At 53.8% G+C, this 27,305-nt stretch overlaps 1 protein-coding gene across 1 annotated transcript in view; it reads right to left on the bottom strand.

The window, feature by feature from the left end:
• Positions 1-357: 357 nt before the first annotated feature.
• RTN4RL1 (reticulon 4 receptor like 1) overlaps positions 358-27,305 on the bottom strand; it is a 65,745-nt gene continuing 38,797 nt past the window's right edge. Inside the window, exon 2 of the mRNA XM_087825971.1 lies at positions 358-3,441. Within this exon, the coding sequence (XP_087682097.1) occupies positions 2,129-3,441 (1,313 nt within the window). The 3' untranslated portion in view covers positions 358-2,128. The remainder of the gene's footprint in view (positions 3,442-27,305) is intronic.

Genomic DNA, 27,305 nt, shown 5'->3' with positions numbered 1-27,305 from the left:
TCGGCTGCTGGTGGTGAGGCCCTTAGGAACAGGCCGGGAAGGGTCCACCTAGCCTGCTCTGGGGAAGGCCACGGAGATGGTGCCGACCCAGCGCAGCCAGAGTGTGGAAGTGAGTCATGTTCTGTGCGGGCGAGGAAAGAACCATGGGACGAACAAGAAGTGTGTGTGCGTGTGCGTGTGCGTGTACGCATGTGCCCATGCATCCCAGTGAGTCAGTGTGCCCCTGCCCCATACAGCTCCTCCCGCCAACAAACACGCTGTGTTCTCAGAGCTGTGCCCAGCCAGGCTCGCCCACCCACAAATGCTTGGGATCTGTCACCCCTTCAGGAATGCGGGGTTAGGAAATGAGAAACAGGGTTCTTGTCCAAGAGAAAATTTTTTTATTATTATTTTTCTCTCTTAATTGGATTCAGTATTTCTTGCTCCTCATATACATCCTCTCTGGTGGGGGATTCAGGTTTGTGCAAAGCGCAAAAGAGATTGTGCCCAACCAGGCTCCAGCCAACAGCATGGCCGACCTTGACCGGAGCCCCTGTCCCCTACCTGGGCTCACCTGTGTTAGTCCCTGCACATCCCCGCTCCCGATGCCTGAGTCTGGCCACCTGACCTCTGCCTGACCCTGGCATCTTCAGAAGGGCCAGTAGGGACAGGGCCTCCCCAAGGCAGAAGTGCCTGAGATGGTTCTTGAAATGCCCTCACTGTTTCCCTTCTGCTAAGGCCACCTGCCCTTTCCCTCCTGCCACCCTACACAGAGCCCTTGCTGAGACGCCCATCAAAGAGCCCCAAGGAAAAATTCAGCAGTTAAGCTGTGCTGGAGGCCTGGGCTCATGCCCAAAGTCGCTCTGGCCTGTCGAGACCATTGCTGGCAACACGCTAGGCTGATGACACTGCCCAGCCTATTGAACTAACACTGTGAAGGCTTCTTCACCCAATGACCTAAGAAACCCAAAGCTCCTTCCCTCCCTTTCTCCAGCCAGCCTGTCCCCAGAACCTGGCTCCCTGATGTCCAACAAGCTGATTCTCGCTTCTCACCCTGACGCCAACAGTTACTATAGTGGGGGTGATGGTGCTCCAGGGCAGCAGATGGGCTTGTGTTGCATATAAAAACAAGGTGATGCTCTAAATACCTAAGAATATTGGTCCCCTGATGTGATTCTTGCTGCCTCCCCTTCTCACTGACCCTCCCCACTGACCATTTGCCTATGGTCCCGGGCAAGCCCAGGTTACATGGGGACTGTTGTTGCAGGTTTGGATTCTAGACAAAAATCCTATAACTCTTTTCTTGCTAGAAATCACCAATACAATCCTTAATTCAGAAGATATAGCTTTCCATATACTTTATAAACATAAGAAGACATACAGTTTGGTAAGGGTGTGGGGCAGGGGACCTGTGTCTTCGTGTGTGTGTATATATATATATATGTAGAGTGTGTATATATATAAGTGGACATAGTTATAAAACTGCACCTCCTGTGAGAACCTCATTGCACATGATGAAGTTCTAAATTTCAGCCTCTGATGATCTTTCCTTTGGTAACTGGTTCTTGGAGCCCAGGGTCTGGGCTGAGTGTGCCAGGGTTGCCTGAGACATCAGGAATGAGAGGTGTCACCCCAGGGAAGGGACTGAAGGTGGCACACTGTTGGATTCAGGGCAGGTTGACTAAGTGACGTCAGGCAAAAGCTAAAATGCCACCTAGATGGCCGGTCACCCAGCCTCTTGCATGAGCATCATCTGTTCCTCTGAGTCCTGCTTCCTCCAAGAATGGCGGGAGCTCTTCAGACCTCTCCAAATAACCAGGATTCCACAGAGCTCAGCTCCCGTGGGGCATAGTCCCATTGTTGCCAAGGAAGGATTCTGTCTGAGCACTTGAACCGCCTTGCTGGCTGGATGCTGTCCATGGCTGCTGGGCGAGGGCTGGCTGGGACAGCTGGGTGAGGCGTGCTAATCCTCTCCTGCTTGGGGCTGTACACTTTGGGTTTATAATCCACCAGGCAGGGCCCAGACAGCAGCTGAAGCCTTTACCAGACTCTGCCTGAAACCCAGCAGATCCTCCACTTGTAGAAAAAGAAAAGAAATTCTGTTCCTTGGTGGACATGTGGCAGTGCTGGGTGCTGGTGCCCTGGGTCCTCAGCGGAGAGTGACTGCTAGCCCCAGTATCCAGGCCAGGATCGAGGCCCCCAGAGAACTGCCGGATGAGGCCTGCTGCACCCCGCTGGGGGCCCGGATGGGGGTCCTGCGGGCACACTTGCCCTTCCTCTTGGGCCGCCCGGTGGGTATGATGTCAAAGCTGACCTTGTGCTGGTAATCAGGGGCATAGTCCTGCAGCTCCTGGGTCTGCTTCCCGGCACCCACCTTGGAGACCTGGCTGCGATTCTTGTGGCCGGTGCAGTTCTTGCCTGGCTTCCCGTAGCCCGACCGGGAGCCAGGTGGGTGGCCCTTGTCCCTGGTGGGGCCCCAGACCGAGTGATGTTCCTTTCTGGCGGCCCTGTCGGTGGTGGTGAGCGTGTGTGTCTTGATCTGGTGTGGGGATTCTGGCCCGGTGCAGTTCCGGAAATCCTCAGCACTCAGCAGTTTCAGGTCTTGGCCCTGCCGCTGCTCAGGGGACGCGCAAGGGACAGCAGAGCTGGAGCCACGGAACCTCCGAAGCCATTCCCACAAGGAGCGCCCCCGGCAGCCACAGTCCCAGGCGTTCCCATTGAGGCGGAGGAACTCCAGGGCCCCCAGGGGTGCCAGGCAGTCACCCTGCAGCTGGGAGAGGCTGTTGTTGAAGAGGAAGAGGGTGGTGAGCCGGCGGAGGTCGTGGAAAGCCTTGTGGTGGACCCACTGCAGCTGGTTCTCGTGAAGCAGCAGCCGGTCCAGGTTCACCAGCCCCCGGAAGGTGTCCTGGCCCAGGCTCCACAGCTTGTTGCCGTGGAGAAACAGGTGACTGAGGTTGACCAGGTCCACAAAGATGTCATCCTGCAGGTACTCAATGTGGTTGTCCTGCAGGTAGAGGTACTGCAGGCTGTGCAGGCCGCTGAAGATGCCCGGGGGCAGGGCGCTGAGCCCGCACTTATAGAGGTAGAGGGCGTGGAGCTTCACCAGGCCCTGGAAGGTCTCGGGCGCCAGCGTCCGCAGCTGCCTGTTGTCACCGAGGTCCAGCTCCTCCAAGTGCACGAAGCCTTCGAAGGTGTTGGGGTCGATGAAGGTGATGTTGTTGGAGTAGATCCACAAGGTGACCATGGCGGGGCTGAAGTGGCCCTGCTGGAGGAGGGTGATGCGGTTGTTCTGCAGGAAGACGCGCTCGCTGTCCTCCGGGATGCCCTCCGGGATGGCAGCGAAGTTGTGTGCCTGGCAGCTGACGGTCATGGGCGCCGGGTAGCACACGCAGTCCCGCGGGCAGCTGCAGCCCAGGGGCAGCTCTCCAGCCAGCAGCAGCAGCAGCAGCTCCACACAGCACCCTGGTGGGAGAGAGCACAGCCAGGTCAGAGGCTGTCCCGGAGGCGGAGGCGGGAGACATCCCCGTTGGAGACAGGGAGGACCAGCCGCAGGTGACCCTCCTCGGCCTGCTGGGGCACTGTCTTGTCTGCTGTGTTCAGCTGTCTAGGATGGTGGCCCCCCTGGAGGCCCGGCTCCTGATGGGATGAAGGCAGGGGTCAGGCCCAAGCCAGGCCCCCATCTGGGGCTAGATACTGATCCCCCCACCCTAACACCCTACCTCTACTGGGGGTTTTCTCCCCAGCCAGGGCTGTGAGATAAGCTTGGGGTGTGAAGGCTCTGATTCCCACTCATACTCCATAGTCCCGCCCCCAACCTCCTAGCCCCACCTCCTCAGGCTCTGCCAGCCTTGCTGGGGTGAGGTTCACCCAGCAGCCAGCCTCCAGTTCCTGTTCCAGCTCTGCCACTTTCTCGCTGTTACCTGTGTGAGCACACAGTGGTGCAGACTCCTGTTCTAACCAAGTAAATATCTCATATGGAATTCTTAGGAGTTTCTTTATTTAAGTTATTTCCCATAACAAGCAAACATGCATGCATGCATGACACCAAAGTTGATTTCAAAAGATGTCTCATTTACAGTGCCTCCCACATCCTCAACTACGTGTCACCCCTCTGTGTCTCAGTTTTCTCATTTCTAAGTAGTGATAGTTGTCCCTCACTTAGCTGTGAAGAGGTACAGAGAATACACAGGTATGCAAACAACTGGGGGAGGTACAAAGGCTGGCAAGGCCCTGGGGCCCATGAAGCTCCCAGACAGAAGCAGCTGTGTCCCCCCTTGTTGCCCCCCCATCCCCCATTCAAGTGCACCTCTGGCTCCTCCCCTCTCCCCACCTCACTCCAGCTCCCAGGCTGTGGTTGCAAACCAAGCCTTGCCGCGAGACTGTCCGGGGCGTCTTCTCTGTAGCTTCCCTCTAATTGGGCATTAATTAGGCATTCGTTAATGGATCCTTAAAATAATTTATTTTCGGATGTGTCCAGCCTGTGGTCGGATAATAGCCCCATGCTCATTATCGGAGCAGCCTCATTATGGACGATAGTCATTACCTGCCTTTTTCCGGGGTCATAGCTGCCCCCGGTAGCCCGGCAGGCGCGCCCGTGTTCGGGGGACAGGCTCCAGGCTCGTCACTGCCTGAGTTGGCCTCCTGCCCTGCCCTTCCAGCTTGGCCAGCCAGGCCTCTCTGGGGAGCTGGGGGCCTGGGGCAGCTCTGACGGTTCTTCCTGCTGCCAGCTGTGCCCAGAGTGTGCAGAATGAGAGAACCAACCCTCCCAGCCACTCTTGGGCAGGCCCTGCTCCCGTCCTCATGCTGGCCACCCAGCCAGGCTCCAAGGCCGCCTGCCCAGGCTCAGGCAAGGCTCCCCACCACTGCCACCCTTCATTTCTGGCAAAAATGGCATCGTAACTAAGTGACAGTTCCCAGCTGTTGGGAGTTATGGGCTCCCAGAGAGTGGCAGCTGCTTCCCGTCCCCCTGTAATCACCCAGCTTCGATCTAACGTTTCCAACACATAAAAATTATCGCAAATAATTTGGTTTTTGCATAATTGGGTTTGATTATGATTTCAGAGCAATTATGACCTCTGTGGTGGTGGTGGTGGCAGTGCGGCTGTGGGGACCCTTTCTGGGGCAAGCCCTGCTCTGTGCAGCCCCTGCAGTGCCTTCAGTCATTGTGACCACTGGACAGCAGGCCAGGCCCCAGGCGGGTGCGTGCGCCTGCCTCCTCGGCTTGTTTCCATCTGTAACATGAGTAAGTGATAGCCATGCCACCCCTGTGGAGGCTTGTGTCTGACCTCCAGCTCCCCGCTGCCCACCTCAGTCTGGCCAGCAGACCCCGGCCCCACAGGGAGAGGTAGGAGAGTAAGGCATAGGAACCTGGACCCCAAGCCCCTGCTGACTCTTGGGGAACCTGCCTGCTGCCTTGAGCCTCCAACACCCAGGGCTGGGAGGAAGGCCCAACCCACACTGGCTGCACCTTCCAGAGCTGCACCTGACACCCCCTTTCCCTTTGCTCAGCTCCACTCCTCACCCCTGCCCAGGCTGCTCTCTCCCAGGCACCCTGCCCTGGGGATGCAGACCTCATCCTGCCACTGTGAGGAAGCTCAGGACCCCCTCCCAGCTCAAGGAAGTTCATGATGGTCTCTGTGCTGAAGAGGCAGGGCCATGGCCATGAACCTGTACTTGTGGGTCACACAGGGCCATACAACCACCCATCTCGAGGGTCCTACAAAGACAAAGGCATTTCCTTCCCTTAAGCTGCTCACCATGGGGACCCGGGTGAGCTGGGACAGGCTCAGTGCTAATGCCACTTGACATTTGTGCAGCTTACAGAGTTGACAAAGCACTTCTGCTCAAGCTGCTCTGATCCTCAGAATTACCCTGTGTGGGGGTGGAGGGTGAGGGGTTTTCCTGCCCCATAACCTGGGGGGTGGGGGGCAGACAGCCCTTCTGCCTGCTGTTGTTGCTCTGTCTTTTTAAGGTTTTGGGAAGGGGTTATCTGACATGATGTCCAGAGAAGCTGGGGGAGCCACAGAGAGCAACACTCCTTCCTCAGGTGCCTCCAGGAGATGTTGGGAGCACAGGGGAAACCAGTGAAGACCCTTGTTTGGATGAAAAAAGCCAAATGCCCAAAAATCTAGGTGTGAGCTTAGCAACTGATGTGTGAACACACTTTGACAGATGGGAGGGGGTCAAATAACAGGGGGCAGGGTGAAGGCAGGACCCAGGGCAGGAGCCCTGGACCTACGCCCATCCTCTTGAGAGGGGCCCAGAAGGAGGCAGAGAGCCCAGCCAATGCTTGGACTGGACCTACGCTCATCCTCAAGGAGAGGTAGGGATCCCAGCCAATATCCACCTTTTATTACTGCTCAGATGCCAGGGGGCCCATGCCACGGAAGCTGCCCCCTCCCACTGGACACTGGAGTGGGTCTCAGCTGAGTCTACTCACTCTGGAAGCTGGTCCCATCTCCAAAGCCCTGGACCAGCCCTCCCAGACAACCTCACCTGCCTCCAGCACCCCTTTCCTGAGCCAGTGGGTTCCCTGGCCCTAGATTGTCACCACGCCGGAGGTTCGCACTGCATGGCTGAGACTCCTCTTGTGCCCTCTCCGCGTGCCCATGGGAGCCTCAACCCACTGATTGCTGATTAATGCACTAACAAGGAGGCTGGTGCCTTTGCTGTGCATTTTAAGACTGCAAATTAGCAGGGATCGGAGTCTGCATGGAGGAGCCTTGCACCCCCTCCCATCAGCCTCCTCAGGCTCCTCTTGGTAAGGCAGGGGTTGCTCTGCCTGAGGGGGCTGAAGAAAGCAAGGCTGGGTGTCCCCAGTCTCTGGCCTTCCTCAGGCTCTCCTCCTCTTCCTCCAGGGGCATGCACCCGACTGACTGCTCTGCTCAGCTACTCCCAAACCTCCTGGCCTCCCACGTATCTGAGCTTACCTGGCTCTCTGCAGCCTCATTCATTCCTTCCTCCATTCAACACTTGCTGCCAGAGTCCTGGAGTATCCAGGATGCCAGGGTAGGGAGAGACCCGGGTGAACTGGGCAGGTGCTCATGGACTAGCAGATAGGGGGTCTCACAATACTAGGCAGTCTGGCCAGGTGCCAGTCCCAAAGTAGGCACCTAGGGGTGTGGGGGAAGTTCAGGGAGGGCTCCTGCTGCCCTCATGTCACCTCCTCCATGAAGCCCTCTACTACCCTGCCAGCACAGAGGATATGCAGGAATAAAGAGCCAGTATTGTTCTTTCTGCAAACGCTAAAACCTCTCACCTGCTGGGACAGAGGTGAGCATGGGCACGCACCTCACCCAATCCACTCAGCAGCCCATTCCTAGGATGTGCAGGACCTGGTGGGATGGTGGGAAGGGCATGTGAAAAAGCACCGAGGTAGGGAAGCAGGTGACAGGCCCCCATCTTACCCTGGCCCCTCTCTTAGCCTCTAAGTGGCCAGAGCTCCCAAAGAGGCTATAACACCAGCTCAGCTGGGCTGGGGAAGCCAATCAGCGCCCCCTGGGACCAGCACTGACAGGGCTCCCACTCCAGCAAGGCTAGAAGGCCAGCGTGGCAGGGGCCATGCACCTTCCCCACTTTGGGCAGCAGGAAGGGAACTAAGCAAGGAAGATCCAGCCTTCAGCGTGTGCCAGGTTCCTTACATGGAATCCTCACAACACCCCATGGGTGCCCTGCCATTTCATGGAGGGAGGCAGGTAGAACACGAAGGGAAGTGGCTGGCCAAGGCCACACAGCTGGTGAGCCAGGCAGTGGCGTAGGCCTCGCCAACTGACTCCAAATCCAGATACTCCATGCTGCACGGGGAGAGCAGGGCAGCCCCGTCTGAGGGCTGGGCAGCCCTTTCTGACCCCAAGGTCTCAGGCCTCACACTGACCTAAATCTGACAGCACCTGGCCCCAAAGGGGCTCCCCCTCCACACACCTGCCCAGGAGCAGCCCGATGCACTGGCATCCCCATGGTCCCCAGGCAGGCCCATGGGGCTCCCTGGGTCTCGGAGACCGATAGCCACGTGGCTCTGCACCTGCCCTCCCTGTGAACCGGGCAGAGCTCCCCCCACCCCAGCCTTGCCAGATGCTCCTCTCAGCCAATCGATGCTGACCGAATGGCTCTGCTGGTCAGATAATGGCCTCAGGCCGGGCCAGCTACGCTCACAGAGCTACTGGCGCCTCAGGCCACTTGGCACTGTCCCTCTGTGCCGCACCCAAACACAGGCCACTTCCTGGTGAGCAGCCCCCCACCACCTCAGCCTGGCTCAGCCCTGGAGACAAGGAAGCCAGCCAGGGCCGCGCTGGGCTTCCCTCCACAGCCCCTGCTGCCAGGCATGGGGGGGTTGGGCAGGGCGGCACAGGGCAGTGGGCCAGAGCCAGAGAGGCCTGGGTCCCAGTTCCCCAGCTTAACAAGTGTGTCCCCTGGCTTGTGTGAGCCTCACTTTCCTCACCTATAAAATGGGTATTATCCTTTAAAGCTGCAGCCTGGCTCCCCGTCTGCAGACGCCTATATCCACCTGCCTCCTCCGTGTCTCCACCAGTCAAACGCAATCCGCCCGAAGTCGAGCTGCTGCTCTCCCCGCACAAGCTTCTTCCATCTCGAGGGAAGGCAGCTCCTTCATTCCGGCTGCTCAGGCCAAGAACCTCAGAGTCATATGGGCTCCTCTGTCTCTCTCACCTCTCCCCCAATTCCTCAGAAATCCTGTCAGCTCAACTTCAGAACTTATCCAGAATCCATCCACTTCTCCCAGCTGCCACCTTGGGCTGGGCCACCGTCACATCTCGCCCTGACTGTTACAACAGTCCTGGGTGGTCCCCATGCTCCCACCACTACCCCGACGTTGCTGCTAACGTGCAGGAAAGCTTAGGTCAGAGCACGCGGCTCCTCTGCTCAACCCTCCGTGGCTCCCATCGCACTCAGTAAGTCCTCGCCTGACCCCCAGGTTCTGACCGTGGCCCAGAGGCGGCCCACTTCCTCTCCTCCTGCCCAGCCTCACTTTTCTCCTTGTTGTTCTCTCACAGGCTAGGCGCATCTCCAGCCCTGTGCACATGCTGTTCCCACTGCCTGGAACACTTCCCAGGGTATCTGCAGGGCTCTCACGTCACCATTCTGGTCTCTCCCCACATGATCTTCCCCAGCAGCCCATTTTATTTTATTTTCCAAATTTTTTTCTGTCTTCCTCTACTGAGTGTCAGCTCCACAAGGACAGTGATTTTTGTCTGGTGTGTTCCCTGGTGTAGCCCGAGGGCCTAGAGCAGTGCTTGGCACACAGTAGGTGCTCAAGAAGAAAACCTTTGGCCCTGGCTCATGGTAAGCGCTCAATAAACATAGTGGTTCTTATTAGTAATGAGGCTTCCAGGGTGAGAGCAGATTCAGCCTTGGCTCTCTCCTGAGGGCCCCTTGGCCATCACAGAGGTGACGGGACAGAGTTCTGGGAGGGAAGATGCACACCAAGCCTGCCTAAGGCCAGGGACAGAGTGACCAGCTCAGGTTTGCCTGGAGCTCAGCGGTTTCCCAAGATGTAAAACTTTCAGTGTTAAAACTGGAAAACCCCAAACAAGCAAAGACAAGTTAGTCACCCTACCTGGGGGCCAGGACTGTGCCCCAATCCCAGCCAAAAGAACATCTCTGGGCACATGAGGAAGAGACAAGCAGGCAGGCATGAGGCCTGAATTTTCTTCAGACACCGGCACCTCAGGCCCAGTGCCTGCAGCCCGGAGGCAGTCCTGGGCCCAGATGGAACCTCTGTGTGTGCATGTGTATGTGTGTGCACGCATTTGTGTTTGTTTATCTATGTGTGTACATGCCGTGTATGCATAGACCTGGGTACACACATGTGTATATGTAAGCATGTTTTTGTCTCTGGAGACCATTAAGTGGGTTGCCAGTGAAACCTTTCATCCCGAAACATCCCTGAGCTCCATCCCCGAGAGGGGGCAGGACCCTCTCGGAAGAGAGATGCATCCCTGGCCTGTGATGTCCCCGTCTTATCTTGACACTTACTCTGGCTTTGCCTTTAGCTCCCACTCTCCTCCCGACACGCTGAATTATGTACGCATGCACTCCAGGTCCCTCCAGCACACCAGGATCACTCTCAGCTGGCAAGTGGGCGGCCCCTTATTGAAATAACCTTTCAGCTTTCATCTGCTATGCCTAGCCCCCTGAGCAGGCCTGGCCAGGAACGCCATGCTAATTGGGCTGCCAAGCACTCAGAAGGCCTTGTGGGAGCAACCTCGGCCTCTCCTATCCTCTGCCTTTCCATGTCTACCACCTCCTCGCTGCGGGAGTCCCTCCATGGGAAGGGGGGCTGGAGGCTAGTGCAAGTAGCTCTGTACCCAGCTATTGCCTGGGCTTGGGACCAGCCCGGAAAGGGGCACATTTCAGCTGGGCCACCTCGGGCAGGTCACTAAATCTCTGAGGCCTCAGTTTCTTAGTCAGGAACTGGGGTCAGAACACCTGCCTTATTGGGTATTGAAAGAGTGCAGTGAGACTGTGCCCTTGAACTGCTAGTCCAGGGGGACTGCAGGAAGGTGCCCCCCAAGGGTGATGATTTGTTTTCTGCTACTGTTATCAAAAGGAGCTGCTGCGCAACCCTCAGGGAACCCTGGATTTCTCCCCACCGACCCTGGTGCTCCCAGACCCGAGGTGTGGCAGAGGTCACCTGAGAAATCAGACTATGAGTGGAATCGGCACTTAACCCCAAGTTCAAGTTCCCTGCCAGGACTTGGCTGCCCCCACAGCACAGCAAGTGGAGATGGGGGCTTGACCTCTACTTTGCTCTCTCTCCCAGTCCATTCATCCCAGTCTGGAGCTGCCAGCTCTCTGCAGGGAGCCCAGGGCACGTGGGCTCTAACCTTTACCTTGTGAAGCCCCCCATGGGCTCATAAAGTGTGTCCAATGTTACTCAAATTTGCTCCTCAGTTTGGGGGCCCCAAAACCTGGGCTGTGGCAGGCCAGACTCCAAGACTAAGGGCTGAGAGTCTCTGAGAACCAGCTCTTCCTGGGAGGTTTTGACATGGCTCTGGGCCCCACCTCCTCCCTCCGAATCCTGTGGAGCCAACTGTCCTTCCCCGCAAACCACAGCAAACTGTGGACCCACCTGCAACCAGACAGGCCCACTGAAACCAGAGTGGCATGAGGTGTGTTTAGTGGGGCAGGAAACCTCTGTGGGGTTGGGACAGTCCTCAGAGGCAAGTGTCCATTGAGATGCCTGCCCGAGGCTCCTGAGGGAGTGGGAGGGGGAGGGAGTGGGGTGAGGACCTGCCAAGTCCAGAAGGCCCTGGCACTGGGCAACACAAAACAGAGGCTGAAAACCAGCCTCTGAGAAGCGGGTGTATAAGTCTCTGCCCGAAGTCCCTGTTCCTAGTCCCCCGACAGCCACCCCTTCCTTGCTGTCAGGGAAAGGCACTCAGAACTCACATCCAGGTATCGATCACCCCATTCTGAGTCTGTCCCTCAGCTCCTTCATTCATTTGAGAAACAGCTCCATGCTTGGTGCTGCCACAGTGAGACAGGGCTGCTTCCTTCACGGAGCCTACACTCCAGGGGAAAGACAAAAGGAACCAGACAAGCCCAAACTGACAATGGGCGGTAGGCACTGGGTTAAGACAGGGACAAATGGAGGGACCGACGTTAGCTTGTGTGCATGTGGAGGCAAGTGAACCTGCTTTCAAGGAACAGCTTTCCAGGAAGAGGGAACAACAGGTGCAAAGGCCCTGGGACTGGACTGAACTTGGTGAGGAAAGAGGGGCAAGAGATGCAGTCAGAAGTGCGGGAGGCAGGCCTTCCAGGGCCTTAAAAACCTCAGTCAAAAGTTGGATCTAATTCTGGGTGTGGCAAGAAGCCACTGAAGAACCTGAAGTAGGAGCGACATGATTGGATTGGGGGGGCTGCTACTGGAGCAATGATTGAGGGGGACAAGGAAGTCAGGTGGGAGGACTATTATCTGTGAGAGATGTAGGTGGCCTGGAGGGTGGAGGGGCCATGGGGACAGATGTGGAGCAGTGTACAGATTGAGAAATGCCTGGGATATAAAACTGATGGACATACAGATAAACCAGTGTGGGAGAAAGGGGATGAGAGGTCCATGGGGGGCCCAGAGGAGATGAGGGGACAGTGAGACTGGAGGAGCCTAGGAAGTCAGACAAGAGCCCAGTTCAGGACATACAAAGCCTAGGGAGCCTTATAGAGACGTTTACTTGGTGGCAGCTGGGTGTACAAAACCAGAGCCCAGAGGCGAGCTGCACACTGGGGAGTCATCGGCATACAGATGGTATTTCAATCTTGGGAATGGATGGGGTCACCTGAGAAAGGAGACACAGCCCGGCCGGGGGTGGCTCAGCGGTTGAGCGTCGACCTAGGATCCAGGCGATCGGGGTTCGATTCCCGGTCAGGGCACATGCCCGGGTTGCGGGCTCGATCCCCAGTCAGGGGCCTGCAGGAGGCAGCCGATCAGTGACTCTCTCATCATTGATGTTTCTGTCTCTCTCTCCCTCTCCTTTTCTCTCTCTGAAATCAATAAAGATATATTTAAAAAAAAAAAAAAAGAGAGAGAGAGAGAAAGGAGATACAAGACTGAGGTTTCTGGCAACATAACAATTCTGAAGGAATGGCCAGCGAGGTCAGGGGAAAGCCAGGAAGCGTGATGTGGCTGAAGCCAAGAGTGTTTCAAGAGGGAAGGAGGACTTGGCATGATGAAGGCTGCTGGGGGTTTATGTGAGGACAGTTGAGGTGGCATCGTGGGGGTAATTAGTGATGCTGGCAAGTTCACTTCTGGTGGAAAGGAGGGGGCAGGAGCATACCGAGTGGGATGAAGAGTGAATGGGAGAGAGTATTCTGCTAAGTGAAATAAATCAGATGAAGACAAATACCATATGATTTCACTTATATGTGGAATCTAAGAAACAAAACAAACAGACAAAACAGAAACAAACTCATAGATACAGAGAACAAACTGACGGTTGCCAGATGGGAGAGAGTTTGGGGGGATGGGCGAAAAGGGTGAAAAGGCTTAAGATGTACAAATTGCCAGTTACAAAAACAGTCATGGGGATGCAAAGTACAGCACAGGGAATACAGTCAATAATATTGTAATAACTATGTGTGGTGCCAGGTGGGTACTAGACTTAGTGGAGTGATCACTTCGTAAGTTTTATAAATGTCTAATCACTATGTTGTACACCTGAAACTAATATAATATCGTATGTCAAGTATAATTGAAAAACAAAAAAATTTAATGTAAAATAAAATGAATGGGATATGAGGGCGGCGAGACAACACTGTAATCAGTTAGGACAGGGTAGGGCGTGCTGACATAACAAGCGACCCCAGAATCTCAATGGCTCAGGCAGGAGCTGAGGCTCTGTGCAGTCTCCTGGCGGAGAAAACAGATGACATGGCCAACCACTGACTGGCTTTTACATCTTTTGTTTCTAGTGACACACAGTCATTCCTGCTCATGTTTCATTGGTCAAAATCAGTCACATGGCCCAGCCAGTCTAGAATAAGAAAGAATATTCCCAGGGGAGTCAGGGAGCTGCATTTGTGATCACAAGTTTTGCAATGAAGGGGGCGGAGAAACAGGGCAGGACCTGGAGGGGCATAGATAGGGTCCAGGGAGTTTTTGTGTGTTTTTTAAGATGGAAGAAATGAGAGCCTGTTTGCGTGCTCATGAGCATGACTCAGGCAGGGGTGGAGGCTGACGCAGTAGGAGTGAGAGGGCCAAGGCGCCGGGCTGCAGGGCCCCGGAGGAGCACCTCCTGCCCTGTAACAGCAGAGAATTCTGTGCACGCAGGCAGAGTTAGCCTCTAAGGGCGCCCCTTTGCTCCATGAAGGGGGGTCATCAGCTGAGAGTCGAGGCAGGGAGGAGAGCAGGAGTTTGAGGAGAAAGCACAGAGTGAAAGGGGCATTCCGTGCGCTGGGAAATCAAGCTGCCCCAGTCACAGGAGGAGTCTGTGGGGGCAAAGAAGTGAAAGTGTTTGCAAACACAAGTTCCCAATGCCCACCGCCCCAGCCTCTGCCCAAGCCCCCCCTCCCCTTGCTGGACAGCTGGGGCTATCTGACCCCTCCAATTAAGTCTGCTCATGTCACTCCTCTGCTGACAGGGCATTAGCTCAGAAAATATTTACACCCCATCCTCTGGGCCAGGCTCCATGCCAAGAGGGCTCTGGGGACAAAAGACCCAGTTTCTGGCTTCTGCAAGCTGACAGTCTTCCCCAGATGCCTTCAGGATAGTGTGCTGTTGACACATGTCACTTTTTTCTTGCCACCCAGCCACTAAAGCCTTCTCCTGTATTCTGGGAGATCTCCAAGTTTATTATATAAGTGAGCCCTTCCCTCCCTGTGGAACCTGAAAAGGTCAAGCCCTCACTTTCAAAGCCTCCCTTGCAGCTTCGACAAGACCCCTGGCTTGACGCACCTACCCCAGGCTCAGAATTAGGAGTCAGTGATGCCACCAAGCAGGGACCAAGCAGGGTCCATGCTTGCAAGGACAGCAGCAGCCGCAGAGCCAACAGGGGTAGTGCCTGTGGCGGGAACATTGGAGGTGCAAGCTTAGAGGCGTCTTTGCCTTCACCTGGGATGTTGTTCCTGCCTGTGAATTACCTAATATCCTTTAAATAAATCTGCTTTAAATTGGTCAAGACTGGTGTCTGTTGCTTGCAAATAAGAGTCCTCACTGATGTGAGGTCCCTCCAGCTGAGCATGGCTTACAAGCCCATCCATGGTCCGGCCCTGCTTCCCCCATTTCTGCTCTCTGCCACTCATCTCAGCTCAGGGGCTTCTCACTCCCTTTTCCTTGCCTTTATTTACTTACTTACTTACTTATGTTAATCCTCACCTGAGGATATTTTTTCATTGATTTTTTAGAAAGAGGGGAAGGGAGTAGGGAGAGAGAGAGAGAAACACTGATGTGAGAGAGACACATCGATTGGTTGCCTCCTGCACTTGCCCCCACCGGGGCTGGGGATTGAGCCTGCAACCAAGGTATGTAACTTTGACAGGAATGGAACCCTCGGCCCTTCAGTCCTTGGGCCGGCTCTCTAACCACTGAGCCAAACCAGCCAGGGCTCTCCTTGCCTTCTTGAGGGAGCAGCTCCCCAAATTCCCTCAGGAGAAGCGCGCGCACACACACACACACACACACACACACACACACACACACACACACACACACACACACACAGGGCAGGTGGTCCAGGAAGCAGGGCTATCAATCAGTGGCCAGACTCAGCCAATGCGGCTCTCGCCCAGGAATGTGAACCTGAACTTGAAGCAGAGTGACTCGGCTGGAGCTGTTTCACCCTCATGGGCTGTTCTGAGGACAATGCCCTAGTAGTTGTTTCCACCGAGACCCCCAGAACCACCCAGGTTTCTGCCCTCCCCAGAGTTAGGCTGTTCAGCTTCTCCTTTGGTTCCCATTTTCTTTCTGCAGAGGTCCATTCAACACCCCTCTTCTTGGCTACCGAGGTCCAAATCTCATCTACCAGGAGCTGGGCTCCTCCCCAGCCCAGGGAGTGGGTCTTCACACCATTGTCATTGATTAGTTTGACAGAAGCACGTTACCAATGAGACAGAAAGACAGTCTGCTGAGGCACCATCTCTTGACCACCAGGGGCTCAACCTAAAGGCCAAAATCAGCTTTGCAAGGACTACAGAGCAAAAGATGGAAAGAACCTGGATCCATAAGGACATTATCGAGCCAATGAGCCAACCAATCGTGGGATCTGCAAACTTCTTGGTATATGACATAATAAATTCTTCTCTTGTTTTAGCTATTTTGAGTTGAGTTTTCAATTAGTTACAGCCTGAAGTGTCCTAACTAAAACACCTTCCAAGGATTTCTCTTTTGCTTAGTCAGCCAGACTAGAATTCTCTTGCTTATAACCAAAGAAGTCTAAGTTGTTAGATGGTAACTGTATGACTCGGCTCAGACAGGACCAGCTCCAGGAAGTCTCTCCAGACCCTTCCTTCTGTGTTAGACCCTCCACCCTTGTCAGCGATCCCTCCTCTCAAAGTACTCACCACTCTCTGAAAGTCACCTGCCTCCACTACCGGAGGTGAGGAACTGCTGGGGTGTCCAATTGGTGTCTGGTCCATAGAGTTCATCCATGCATGTCTGGTGAGTGAGTGAATGACTTAGCTGATGTAATTCTAACCAAAAGCAAACAAGTGCTTTAGTTAGCTGAGGTGGCCTTATTGTGGGTGAATGTAGATATACAATAAGTTTTAGCCACCAGGGGAATCCAGGGTAGATGCCTCATGCCTAAGAGGATAAATGAATTTACCAGGCATTTTAGGCCTTACCCCCAGACCTTTCTCTTTTGACCCCTCTGCAGAATCTCTCGTGACTGCCCACTTAAGACACCCTGCAGGGAACGTGTGTCTGGTGTTCTGTGTCTTAAATAGAGCAGTGAGCTCAAGGATGTTAATATTCTTATATTCTATACCTTATGCATACATCTTGATGTATGCATTTACTATTTAATACAAGAAATAAATCATGCAAAAAAAAAGACCCTGCAGAGTCCAGTTGAGCATCTCAGGTCCCAGGCCTTCACCTGCTCCCTCCTCCCTACTGGTCTGAGCCCTGCACTCCCTCCAGGGGCCCACCTCTGGCCGGCCACCAGCACACGCCAGCCTCTGGCCCCCAACCAGGGGGTGTTGGCCCAAGTAGCACTCAGCACAGGCTTGCCTATGTGGTTCTCAAACCCTATTTTTCCCCCATAAGTTTTTCTTTAAAGCCACTCTTCATTGTTTATTTTAATTTTAAAATAATACTTGCCAACTGTGAAAAAAAGTAAAAAGTATAGGAGTAAAAAGGAAGAAAAATCACCCAAACCCCATTACCCTCGACAACCATCAACAGTGCCTTGCTATACCTTCTTTTAATACTTCCTTTACTTATGGAGGGACACATAAAATTTAAATAAAAATCTTATTTGAAGCAATAAAATTGGTATCATGCTATATATGCAGCTCTGTAGCTTGTGTTTTCTGCTTAACTTAAACCATTCATTCACTCGGCAGCTCTCCAGGTGCCTGCATCTGAAGACTCTACTCTAAGGCAGCCATGGGGAACCCAGCAGGCAGTGACACCCCCCCCCAGGAGAGTGCAGTCTGATGGAGAAACAGACACTCACCAAATGGCCAAATCCTAATCGCACCCCATAGGGAAGAGTAAAGGGAGAGAGATCCAGGTGGCTGGGAGAACCATGGGGCTCCTCTGGTCACTGAGGGGGGGAAGGCTGGGAGTTTGAATACTGAGAACTCGCTGGGGCGGGTGGGGATTCCAGGCAGAGGGAACAGCATATGCCGAGGGCGTGAGGCCAGGGGGAACACACAGTTAAAGAACAAAAGAACAGTGTGGTAACAGGCATGATTTTAGAGACTGCAGAGTATCCTACTGTATGGACAGACCATAATTTATCTGTGAAACATTTAGATTGCTTCTCATTTTTCACTGTTATAAGTTATCATGGCAAAATTGGTAATATTAATTGCCTTTTGGGAGGGGTACTGGAAGCTCAGGGACTGGGGTGAGGGGAACTTCACAGCTGACCTGTCAGGAAATTTTGATTTATTACCATGTGAATGTAGGTATCCATTCTTTTAAGAGTCAGCTAAATTAAAACTAAATAATGTTGGAATGAACATCTTTATGCATTAAGCTCTGTCCAAATTTCTCTTTCCCTAATTCACTGAGTCAAATTCCTCTTGATACACAATGACAAGTCACCTTCTAGAAAGTTTAGCCCGGAAGCCTTGAGTTCGACACCCAGAAAATCACCAACCGTGGGGGCTTTCAGATGCTCGAGCTTTCCCCCGTTTGCCTTCCCATCTAGACTGTGAGCCACCAAAAAGAGACAGGAGCTATGTGCCTCAAATGAAGAGGAAATCTCCGGGGTGGGGGAGCAAAGGACACCAACATGTGTTGAATCCCTCCTGTGTGCCGGACCTACCTATCTGGGGGCATCCACATCACTCACTGAATGCTCCCCCCAAAAAATCACATCCCCATTTTGTAGGTGAGAAAAACAAGGCTCCACAAAGTGTGGTGATTTGCCCAAGATGGTGGAGCCAGGATGCAAACTAACAGTGATCTGGCATCCAACAACGGGAAGAGCACTCTCTCTCCTTTAAGGCCACTGCCTCTCAGAGTCCCTCTCCCAGCCTCTCTCCCTCCAGCACCCCAACAGGCAGCTCCCCCATCTCCCATGAACTGTGTCCTTCCTCCCTTGCCAATAGCTCCATTCCTCCCCTTCTTCATTATTTTTAAAATATATATATTTTTATTGATTTCAGAGAGAGGAAGGGAGAGGGGGAGAGAGAGAGAGATGGAAACATCACTGATGAGAGAGTCACCGATCAGCTGTCTCCTTCACACCCGCAACCCGGGCATGTGCCCTGATCAGGAATCGAACCACGATCTCCTGGATCATAGGCCGATGCTCAACCACTGAGCCACACCAGCTGGGCCCAGCTTCATCATTTATTCCCTCCTCTTGTGCCTGCCACTCATGAGGCTGGGGAAATGGACAAGGCAGATGGGGAAGGAAGTGAAAATTCTGTGTAATACCACCATCTGTATCACAAAACTTGTCTTAAGTGCCAGCCCCAGGGATCTGCTGGAGCTGGTGCGACAGAGGTGGGGCTGAAGGTCAGATTAAATTGGACTAGTAACCCCAGGGGGATACTTGAAAGAGGCTGCTGAAGAAAGCTTTTCCGGCAGGAGCGCGGGGCCGCTGAGGCGGGCAGCGACCGCACACGGGCCAGCGGCTGGGTCACGCTGCTTCAATGGGGCTTGGCGGTGACAGGCCTGGGTTCGCACGTCCTCCCCCAGAAACCTGAAATCTTGCCTTTTCCCCCCCAATAATGAGTTGGTATAAAAATGGATCTTGACTAAAACTGTCTGCAGTTTTCAAATTTCAAACTGCATTAGTCAAAATATATCAAATTTCCATGTACTGACTTACCACCTGCTCAAAATCCGATCCTTTTTCAGCTGGAATATATTGAAATATGAATCACCTCCTGAGAGGAAAAAGGGAAAAGAAGCGGAGGGAAGGCCCTCTCCAAAGGTACCAGTGGGTGAACTAGAACCCTGTGCTCCTTTGGGCTTCCCAGCCTCCCCCAGCCGCCCACCCCCAGTCTACCTCCTAGGTGTTCCTAGGTGTCCCAAGTCCCTCAGCAACTTCCCTTTGATACCCAGTTTCTAGTTCTGGGCAGTCTATGTCACACAGTGCAGAACATGGCCGTTTCAAGTCTACTAACCTTTCCAGAAGCACCTACTATGTGCTGGGTGCTCAGACTCAGAGAGGCTGACCTCTGACCACACTGTTCAATCTAACCGTGACGTCTTTGTCCTCATGTGCTCACCCTCTTATCAGCCCTGGACACAGTTGGCCCTCCCTTCTGGAAACACTTTCTTCCCTTCCAAGATAGGGCTCTGCTGGATTGTCTCCTGCCTTTCTTGGCAGCTTCTCCTCGGCTTGATTTCTATATGCCTGATTCCCCAGGGCTCAGCCCTTGGACCTTCTCTCCTCTGCAGCCACTCCTATCCCCAGGGCAGCTCACCAAGGCCCAGATTTTATTTTATTATTTATTTATTTATTTATTTATTTATTTATTTATTTATTTATTTTAATATATCTTTATTGATTTCAGAGAGAGGAAAGGAGAGGGAGAGGGAGAGAGACAGAAACATCAATGATGAGAGAGTCATTGATCAGCTGCCTCCTGCACGCCCCGCACTGGGGATCGAGCCCGCAACCCGGGCATGTGCCCTGACCGGGAATCGAATCCCAATCTCCTGGATCCTAGGTCGATGCTCAACTGCTGAGCCACGCCCGGCTGGACCCCAGGCCCAGATTTTAAATACCATCTCCCCTGGTGTGCATCATATGTGTGTCTCAGTCCTAAACTCCAGACTAGCCCACCGAACTGCCCACCTGACATTTCCAGTGAGCATCTAACAAGCAGCTCAAACTCAACATGTCCAAAAGGTGTTTCCCACACAGGCTTCCCCAACTCAGTAAACAACTCCATGCTTTTTGTTGCTCAAGCTGAAAATGTAGAAGGCGTTCTCCACTCCTCTCTTTCCTTCATTCTTTCCCCTTAATCCATCAAGTTCCATTGGTTCTTCCTTCAAAATAGACCCTAAATCTGTCCATGTCACTCCATCTCACTGCCCATACCCTGCCATCACCACCGGTGGCCCACACCACAGCCACAGGCCCTTCAAGGACAGTAAGCGCTATCATGTGCTTTCCTGCTTGAAACCTTCCAGTGGCTTCCCACCGCACCAGAATAAAACGCAAACTCCCTACCAACCCTCAACGTCCTCATGACAGGCCCCCCCCACCTCTCCAGACCCATCCCCTACCACTCTCTCATCACTGGCCGCACGAGCCTTTCTGTTCCTAGACTCTTGCCTTGACTGGTTTTGTTTTACGGTAAATGCACATAACACAAAAGTACCATTTAAACCATTTTAAAGCAAACAATCCAGTGGCATTTAGTACGTTCACAGTGTTGTGCAATCATCACCACTATCTAGCTCTAGAACATCTTCATCTTCCCAAAGGGAAACCCCAGAGCCATTAGCAGTCCCTCCCCAGTCTTCCTCCCACCCCCCACCCCCACCCTTGGCAACCATTAATCTGCTTTCTGTCTCTGTGGATTTGCCTACTCTACATATTTCATACAAATGGAATGATGCAATATGTTTGCAGTGACTGGACCATTCCACCCCAGGCCCTTGCAGGACCGACCACCTCCTTAGCATTCAGGCCTCAGCTGGAGCACCCCGCCCCTACCCACCCCAGTCACTCTTGATTACTTAAGTACCCTGCTTTGTTTCCCTTTTAGCACATGACACTCCTTGAGTGTATCTTGTTTAATTATTTGTTTACATGTTTATTGTCTTTCCCCTTGTCGGCTAGTTCCCTATGATGTCCCCAGCCCCCAGGACAGCACCAGGCACCTGGGAGGCACTCAACAATTATTTGCGGGTTGAATGAGCAAGCCCACTAGGTGATGGAGCAAGACCACGGTGCTATAGAAAAGGGGTGAGGGAGGAAGCAAGCAGTGCCGCGAAGAGTGGAAGAGTCACAGGGGGAAAGCAGCCTCCAAGGCTGAGCAGGAGTTCACCTGGCATTCAAGGGGGGAAAGGGAGGGCATTCAGGTGGAAGGAACTGCACGGCCAAAGGCTGGAGGAGAGAGGACATGTCCACCTTGGAGTCCTAGGCTATCTTCTCCTCTAGTTTGCAATTTATCCCCTAATTGTTTCCCCAGACTTCCATGGAGAAGAGACACAGTATGTGTCTGGGAGTTTTGTTTATTTTGATACAAGATGTTAAGGACTGAGAGGAAAAAAGAGTTTTTTTCATTTGTATCCCCCCACCCGTCTTAGCATGTGCTGGACACCCACTCCCACAGACCCAAAGGAAAACAGCCTGGTTCCAAGTTTTCTATTGAGTCATCCTGCAACCACCTTTAAGAGAGATGGGAAGGTGGGAGGGGATGATGTATGTTATAGATAATTGTCAACTGTGTTTTGGGTATGGGGAGGCTCTCAGGAGGGGGGACAGAGCTGGGACGGACCCGTGGCCCCCACGTGCCCTCCCTGGCTTTATCTTTCTGGACCGTGCCACCGGCCCCTCTGGGCATTGGACTGCTTGTGAGCCCCATGTCTTTCATTTCTCTGATTGAATCAGGCCTCGCTGACCCAAGCCCCGTGGCTCTGGGAATCCAACTGAGTTCCCAGGAGGAGAGGCCTTTCCCCAAAGCTGGGAGGCTCAGGAGGGCAAATTCAATTGTGTGCAAGGCAAGAGCCATTAACCTGTCTGTGGACCTGTTCCCACCCTCTCTCCCCTCTTCCAGCAGGGCCTGTCCAGGATACTTTGTGGGATCCCAGACTCCCACCACCCAAGGGCCCCCTGCTGCTGCTGAGCTGTGCCAGCCTCCTCTGTTCCTCAGTGCTCATAGGTTCCATCACCCCTGCTGCTAGATCAGAGTGGATTTTGAGCTAAGAAGGAAAATAAATGCATAGAGAATTTGCACCCTCCTCAGAGGTGCGTCTGACTCTTAGCCATTCCCATCCCTTAGGCTTCTGGATATAAGCCGCCCTCAGGAGTCCTAACAGGGAGGGGAACCTGGAAGCAGGCTGGGCCATCTGAGCAGAGAATTCTGAGGTCTCAAGTACCTAGGTGAGGCCGAGAGCTGTGCGTGCAGTGCAGTAGCCACTACCCACACGTGGCTTCTGGACACTTGAGCTATGGTGATTTCAAAGACTTAGTGTGAAAAAGAACCCTTGCTATAGTTGATTACATGTTGAAATGATAATATTTTGAGTATACTGGGTTAAACAAAAATATTTTAAAATAAACTTCACCTGTTGCTTTTTACTTTTTTAATGTGGCTACTAGAAAATTTAAAATACATGCAGCTCACATTTCTATTAGACAGGAATGGTCCAGAGTGATGGGCACGGGTTCCAGGCGGGCTCATCTCCTAGGCCCCATGGATTCTTTGCTCTTTGGGGAGAAAAGCAACAAGAAGAGGGCAGAGTGGGGAGCTCCACAGGGCGCTGCTGCTCTGAGGAGACCAGTCCTGGCACCCTTCAAAGGGCTCCCCTAAATGAGTGTAGCTGGAAGACCAGTGACACCCACACAGAAGGATGTGGCCCCGAAGGTCCTGCAGACAGCTCCCAGAAAGGGGCATGGTCGGGAGCGCAAGCAGGGGTAGGGCTGCGCTGTCACTCACTCCTCCAGCACAGCACAGCTGGAGGACACATCTGTGGGCAGGACAGACCCGGTGCTGCCTGAGAATGGTTCACGCTTTCATAGGGGTGGCAGGCCCACAGACAGCTCCCTGTGGCCTCCGGGGAGGAGGGCCAGTGGCAGGAGTGTACCTGGGAACTCAAGAGCTCCAAGAGGCAGCTCCGAGTAGAGAGCAAAAAGAACTCTCTAAGAAGGTGGTTGTAGAAACGCCACAGCCCTGCCCTGGCCGGTTTGACTCAGTGGTTAGAGCTTCAGCCCTCAGACTGAAGGGTTCTGGGTTTGATTCCTGCCAAAGGCATGTACCTCGGTTGCAGGCTCGACCCCTGCCCCTGTCAGGCAAGTTCGGGAGGCAACCAATCGATGTTTCTCTCCCTCTCCCTCCCCCTCCCCCTCCCCCTCTCCCTCTCCCTTACATTCTGAAAAGCAATGGGAAAAATACCCTCTGGTGAGGACTAAAATAATAATAATAATAATGCCACAGACCAGAGAAGGAAAAAAGGAGAGGAAGAAGAAATAAAGGAAGACAGGACAAAGGAGCGAGGAGTGAGAGGAGAGAGGGAGAGTCTAAAGAAAGCAAGGTGTGTATTCGGGGTGTGGGCTCTGGTGCCAAGAACTGACGGGCTTCCAGGAGAAGAAGGGTCTGAGTGGCTGGTGAAAGGATGGCCAGAATGGGGCCGAGGAAGCCAATGGAAGGTTTCTGCCTGGGACTGGGAAGGGATTGGGGGTAGCAGGAGGCTGCCCAGGGTAACATGCCATCACTGGAACAGGGAGCCATGGGTGGAACCACGTGGGGACAAGCCAGGGGCCGATGGAGAGGGAGACGGCTATGATGGGACAGCTGGGCAGGCCAGGCTGGGGCGGCACTCGTCTCTTCTCCAACACTGCCCAGGAGCCCCCAGTGCGTTTATGGTGCAGGAGGACGGGTTGGGAGCACTTCCGAGCGGGTCTGGCTGACCTTCAAGGGCGTCCAGGGTAGAGCTGGCTTGGGCCTCTCCCGGGTGGCTCTCCTGGTGGAGGCCCCTGGCCACGCTGTGTCCAGGCCTCAAGGACACACGTCACCATAGAGGACTGTGGCTTCTGTCTCCCTCCCACCCCAGAAAGGAACAACTTGTTCACTTTCCAGCTTCAAAGCCCAGATCAGCCTTTCTGGCTCTCCTCTAAAGCCCGCGCTTCCTGCTGAAGAACCGGGCCAGCTCGCTGACGCAGCCAGCATGGGGACAAATCAGGAGCCCCTCCAGAGCTAGTGAGTGATCCGAGCCTTTGGCTCAGGTCAGCAGCCCCCTGCAGCCTCCTCAGTCCTTGTGATGGCTCATTATTCCAGCATTCCCAGGAGATAGGCGGAATTTTCCCCAGAATTGCCTAATTACATTCCAGCTCTACTGATATAAGGACACGTGTCCAAGCCGCACACCACACAGCTCCCAGGAAGATGGCGAGGAGAGCTTTTGAGCACAGGGTGGGGATGGGAAGGTTTAATCTTGAGGTGTGCTTGGAGAGCTGTTAGTGATTGAGGACCCCGCCCCTCCTGTCAGGAGCAAGCCCCACCCTGGTGACTGAGAACTAGCCCAGAGGCCACAGAGGGGCAGACGGGAGACTTCAGAGGGAGGACCCCTGGGAGGAGGGGTGTGCAAGGAAGTGTGCTTCCTGAGGCCTGTCACAAGGAAGAGGAGCCAGAACCTCAGGACCTTGTCAGCTTCACACAGGGCCCCCTACAATGAATAATTCCTTCCCTGAGCCAAGTGGAGCTTCAGTGTGTTCCGAGCCTGGGAGAGTCCCTGGGATGGGGAAGGGCAGGCTCTGTCCTCGGAGGCTCGGTCTGTGTGGCCCTGCGTCTCAGGGACCGCACCCACCCACTAGCAGAGCCAAGGAGCGCTGAGTTGAGTATAGAAGCTCCTGACAGACAGAGCAGGCTTCCTCGCCCCTCTCCCTCCATCCCTGTTCTGTGAACCCGTTGGTATAAATTGGAGCAGCTGCCGGTCTCGGGCTCACAACCTTAGGTGGTCCCAGCGCAGCAGCTGCCCCAGTATTTTTTTATGTGGCCTTCACAGCTTCCTCTCCTATGCCCCTCAGTGGCCATTCCAAACCATCCCCTCCCTTCTCAAACCCTTACCCTTGGCCTCCAGGCCTAGCCCCTCGCCTCTGGGCATCCTCACACAACCTTCTGCCTGAGGCTGGTTCTGGTTCCACACTCTCACCTCTCCTCACCCCAAGGATTCAATTCAAATGCCTAAAGGGGCCAAGCAGGAAACAGAGAAGGGTGAGATGGGAAGGTAGGACGGGGCAGGTGGCCGCCTGGAAGCCAGGACCATCCGGAAGGCGCCAGGCTCCAGCCACTGCTGCATTACAGAAAGGGGGCCCTGGGTTATCAAATTTTTAGATTTTGCCAGGGACTGGGAGTCAGGATTTTTATATGCAATTGATTGGCAGCAAGTTCAACCAAAAAAAGAAAACAGTGTGGGCAAACACAGCCCAAGGCCAAGGTTTCTGACAGCTGCCTCCCTGTCATCTCAGTTCCTGCCCATGCTACCGACTGCTCCCTCTCTGCCCATAGACTTGCTCAAGAATCCCATTGAAAAACTAACCTTGCTGAACCAAAACCTCCCTGCAGCTACCGGCTCTTTCCTCCCCTCACAGGCAAACTGCTTGAAACATCTGTCTCCACACAGTAGGCCCACTCCTCTCCCTTCTCTCTCTCTTTTCAAGGCCCTGCACCTGGAATTCCGCCACCTTCTCACACACAAACTCCGTGCATGGGTCTAAATCCAACAGTTTCCGGTCACCATCAACTCAGCTGCCCCTGGGGGCACAGTGCCCCTTGAAATCTCCCCCAATTTCCTTGGCACAACTCTCCCGTGGGTGGACTCCAGCGTGGATCTACTTGACATTCCTTCTCAGCCCCTATCATGGGCACCTCTTCCTCTTATGTTACCACAGTCCTTGGGGGCCACCGTGACCAATCCAACTCATCCTCTACTTAGTGCTCTCCCAGCTCCAAATCCAAATCTCCAAGGACTCCCCGCACCCGCACGTGCTCCCTGGGGTCTCCGGCTCTTCCTACTCAGCATTCCCAAAACAAACATGGCACCCCCCAAACCTTCTCCTCTCTTCCTGCGTCACTTTCTCAGTGACCACCAGCTCCTCAGTCTGCAGAAGACCTGGACCCTGCCTTCTCTTCCCTGGAGTCCAGCTCACGGGGCCTACAGTTTCTGCCTCTGGAACTCTTTCTTAATGTTACAGCTGCCTCCTCAACAGTCCTGTGCTCACCCTTGCCCACATCTGTCTTCTCCGTCTGAAGAGTTTTTCTGAAACTCAGCTTTGATTATATCACTCCAGGTGTCTGTGATCCTGCTTTCAAGAGGACTTCTGACCCTGTCTAGGGCCCTGGGTCCTAAGCCAGCACTCCCCACCTGCCGTGAGCCCAGCCAGGTCAGCCTGTTGCAGTCTCACGCATGCCCTGTTCTTTTCCACTTCCAGGCTTCAGGGGTCATGCTTGGCATGACCCTCCTTCCTTCATCTGCCAGCTACTTCTCACCTGTTCTTCAAACTAAGCATGGGCTAGGGGGGTCCTCTCCACTTTGGACCTTCCTAGTCAGCTCTGTTCATTCAACATGGAATGAGTGTCAGTTTGCATGTAGGTATCTATTGTTACATGAGAGACTGAATATACAAACAGGCAATGCCAGACCACATATAAAAATGGAACTCTGACGCCCCAATCTACAGTAACCGTCCCATTATCCAGAGTAACCAACCCAAGAAGCCAGCCTGCTTCTTGTAGGAAGTCAGACCTGTGGGAAATCAGACCACATCTCTAGCAAACAGCGCAGGAAGCGAAGCAGTAACCTCTGTGACAATCAGCCCAGATGTTCAGGACTTAGTTAGCTTCCCTAAGTTTTGTCCCCACTTTCAACTTAGGACCAGCCAGAGTAAACCAAATATGCACCCCTAACCAATCACAGAGGACCCCCTCCTTCCTCTTCTAGCTAGCCTGCCTCCAGCTTCCCCCTGCCAATGGCCTCCAATCAGGGCAGACCTGAAGCCTTCCCTATTTTTCTACTATAAAAGGTGCCCACTCCCCCACCTCCTGCCTTTGAGCCTCTGCCAAAATATGTGACAATGGCTGATTCCATCGGAATAGCAAGCTCTGAATAGGAAGCCTTTACCTGTTCCCATTCGGTTGTTCCTATTTGGGTAACAAGCCATTCTAAACCTGAGGCCTTAAATCAAAACCATTTCATGACCCATGGCTCAGTGGTCCAAATGGGTTGAGCAGGATGGTTCTGCTGTTCTCACTTGGGGTTTCTCCTGTGGTTTCAGCCAGATGGGGGCAGGTACTGGAGTCACCTGAACTAAGATACTGAGCCTATCTCCCTCTCCATGTGATCCCTCTAGCAGGGTAGCCGGATGTCTTACAAGATGTCTCAGTTCTTCCCAAAACTGTGAAAGTGAGGCTGCGGCCCTGTTCAGGCTTGGGACTGGAACTGGGGAACTGGCCCCGCCTCGCTTCCACTGCATCTCCTTGGTTAAATCGAGTCGCAGGCCAGCATGATTCCACGTGGG

This window comes from Miniopterus natalensis, chromosome 17, assembly GCF_054644295.1.
Source record: "Miniopterus natalensis isolate mMinNat1 chromosome 17, mMinNat1.hap1, whole genome shotgun sequence".
NCBI classification, from domain to species: domain Eukaryota; kingdom Metazoa; phylum Chordata; class Mammalia; order Chiroptera; family Miniopteridae; genus Miniopterus; species Miniopterus natalensis.
This window is presented reverse-complemented; position numbering and strand designations above follow the sequence as displayed.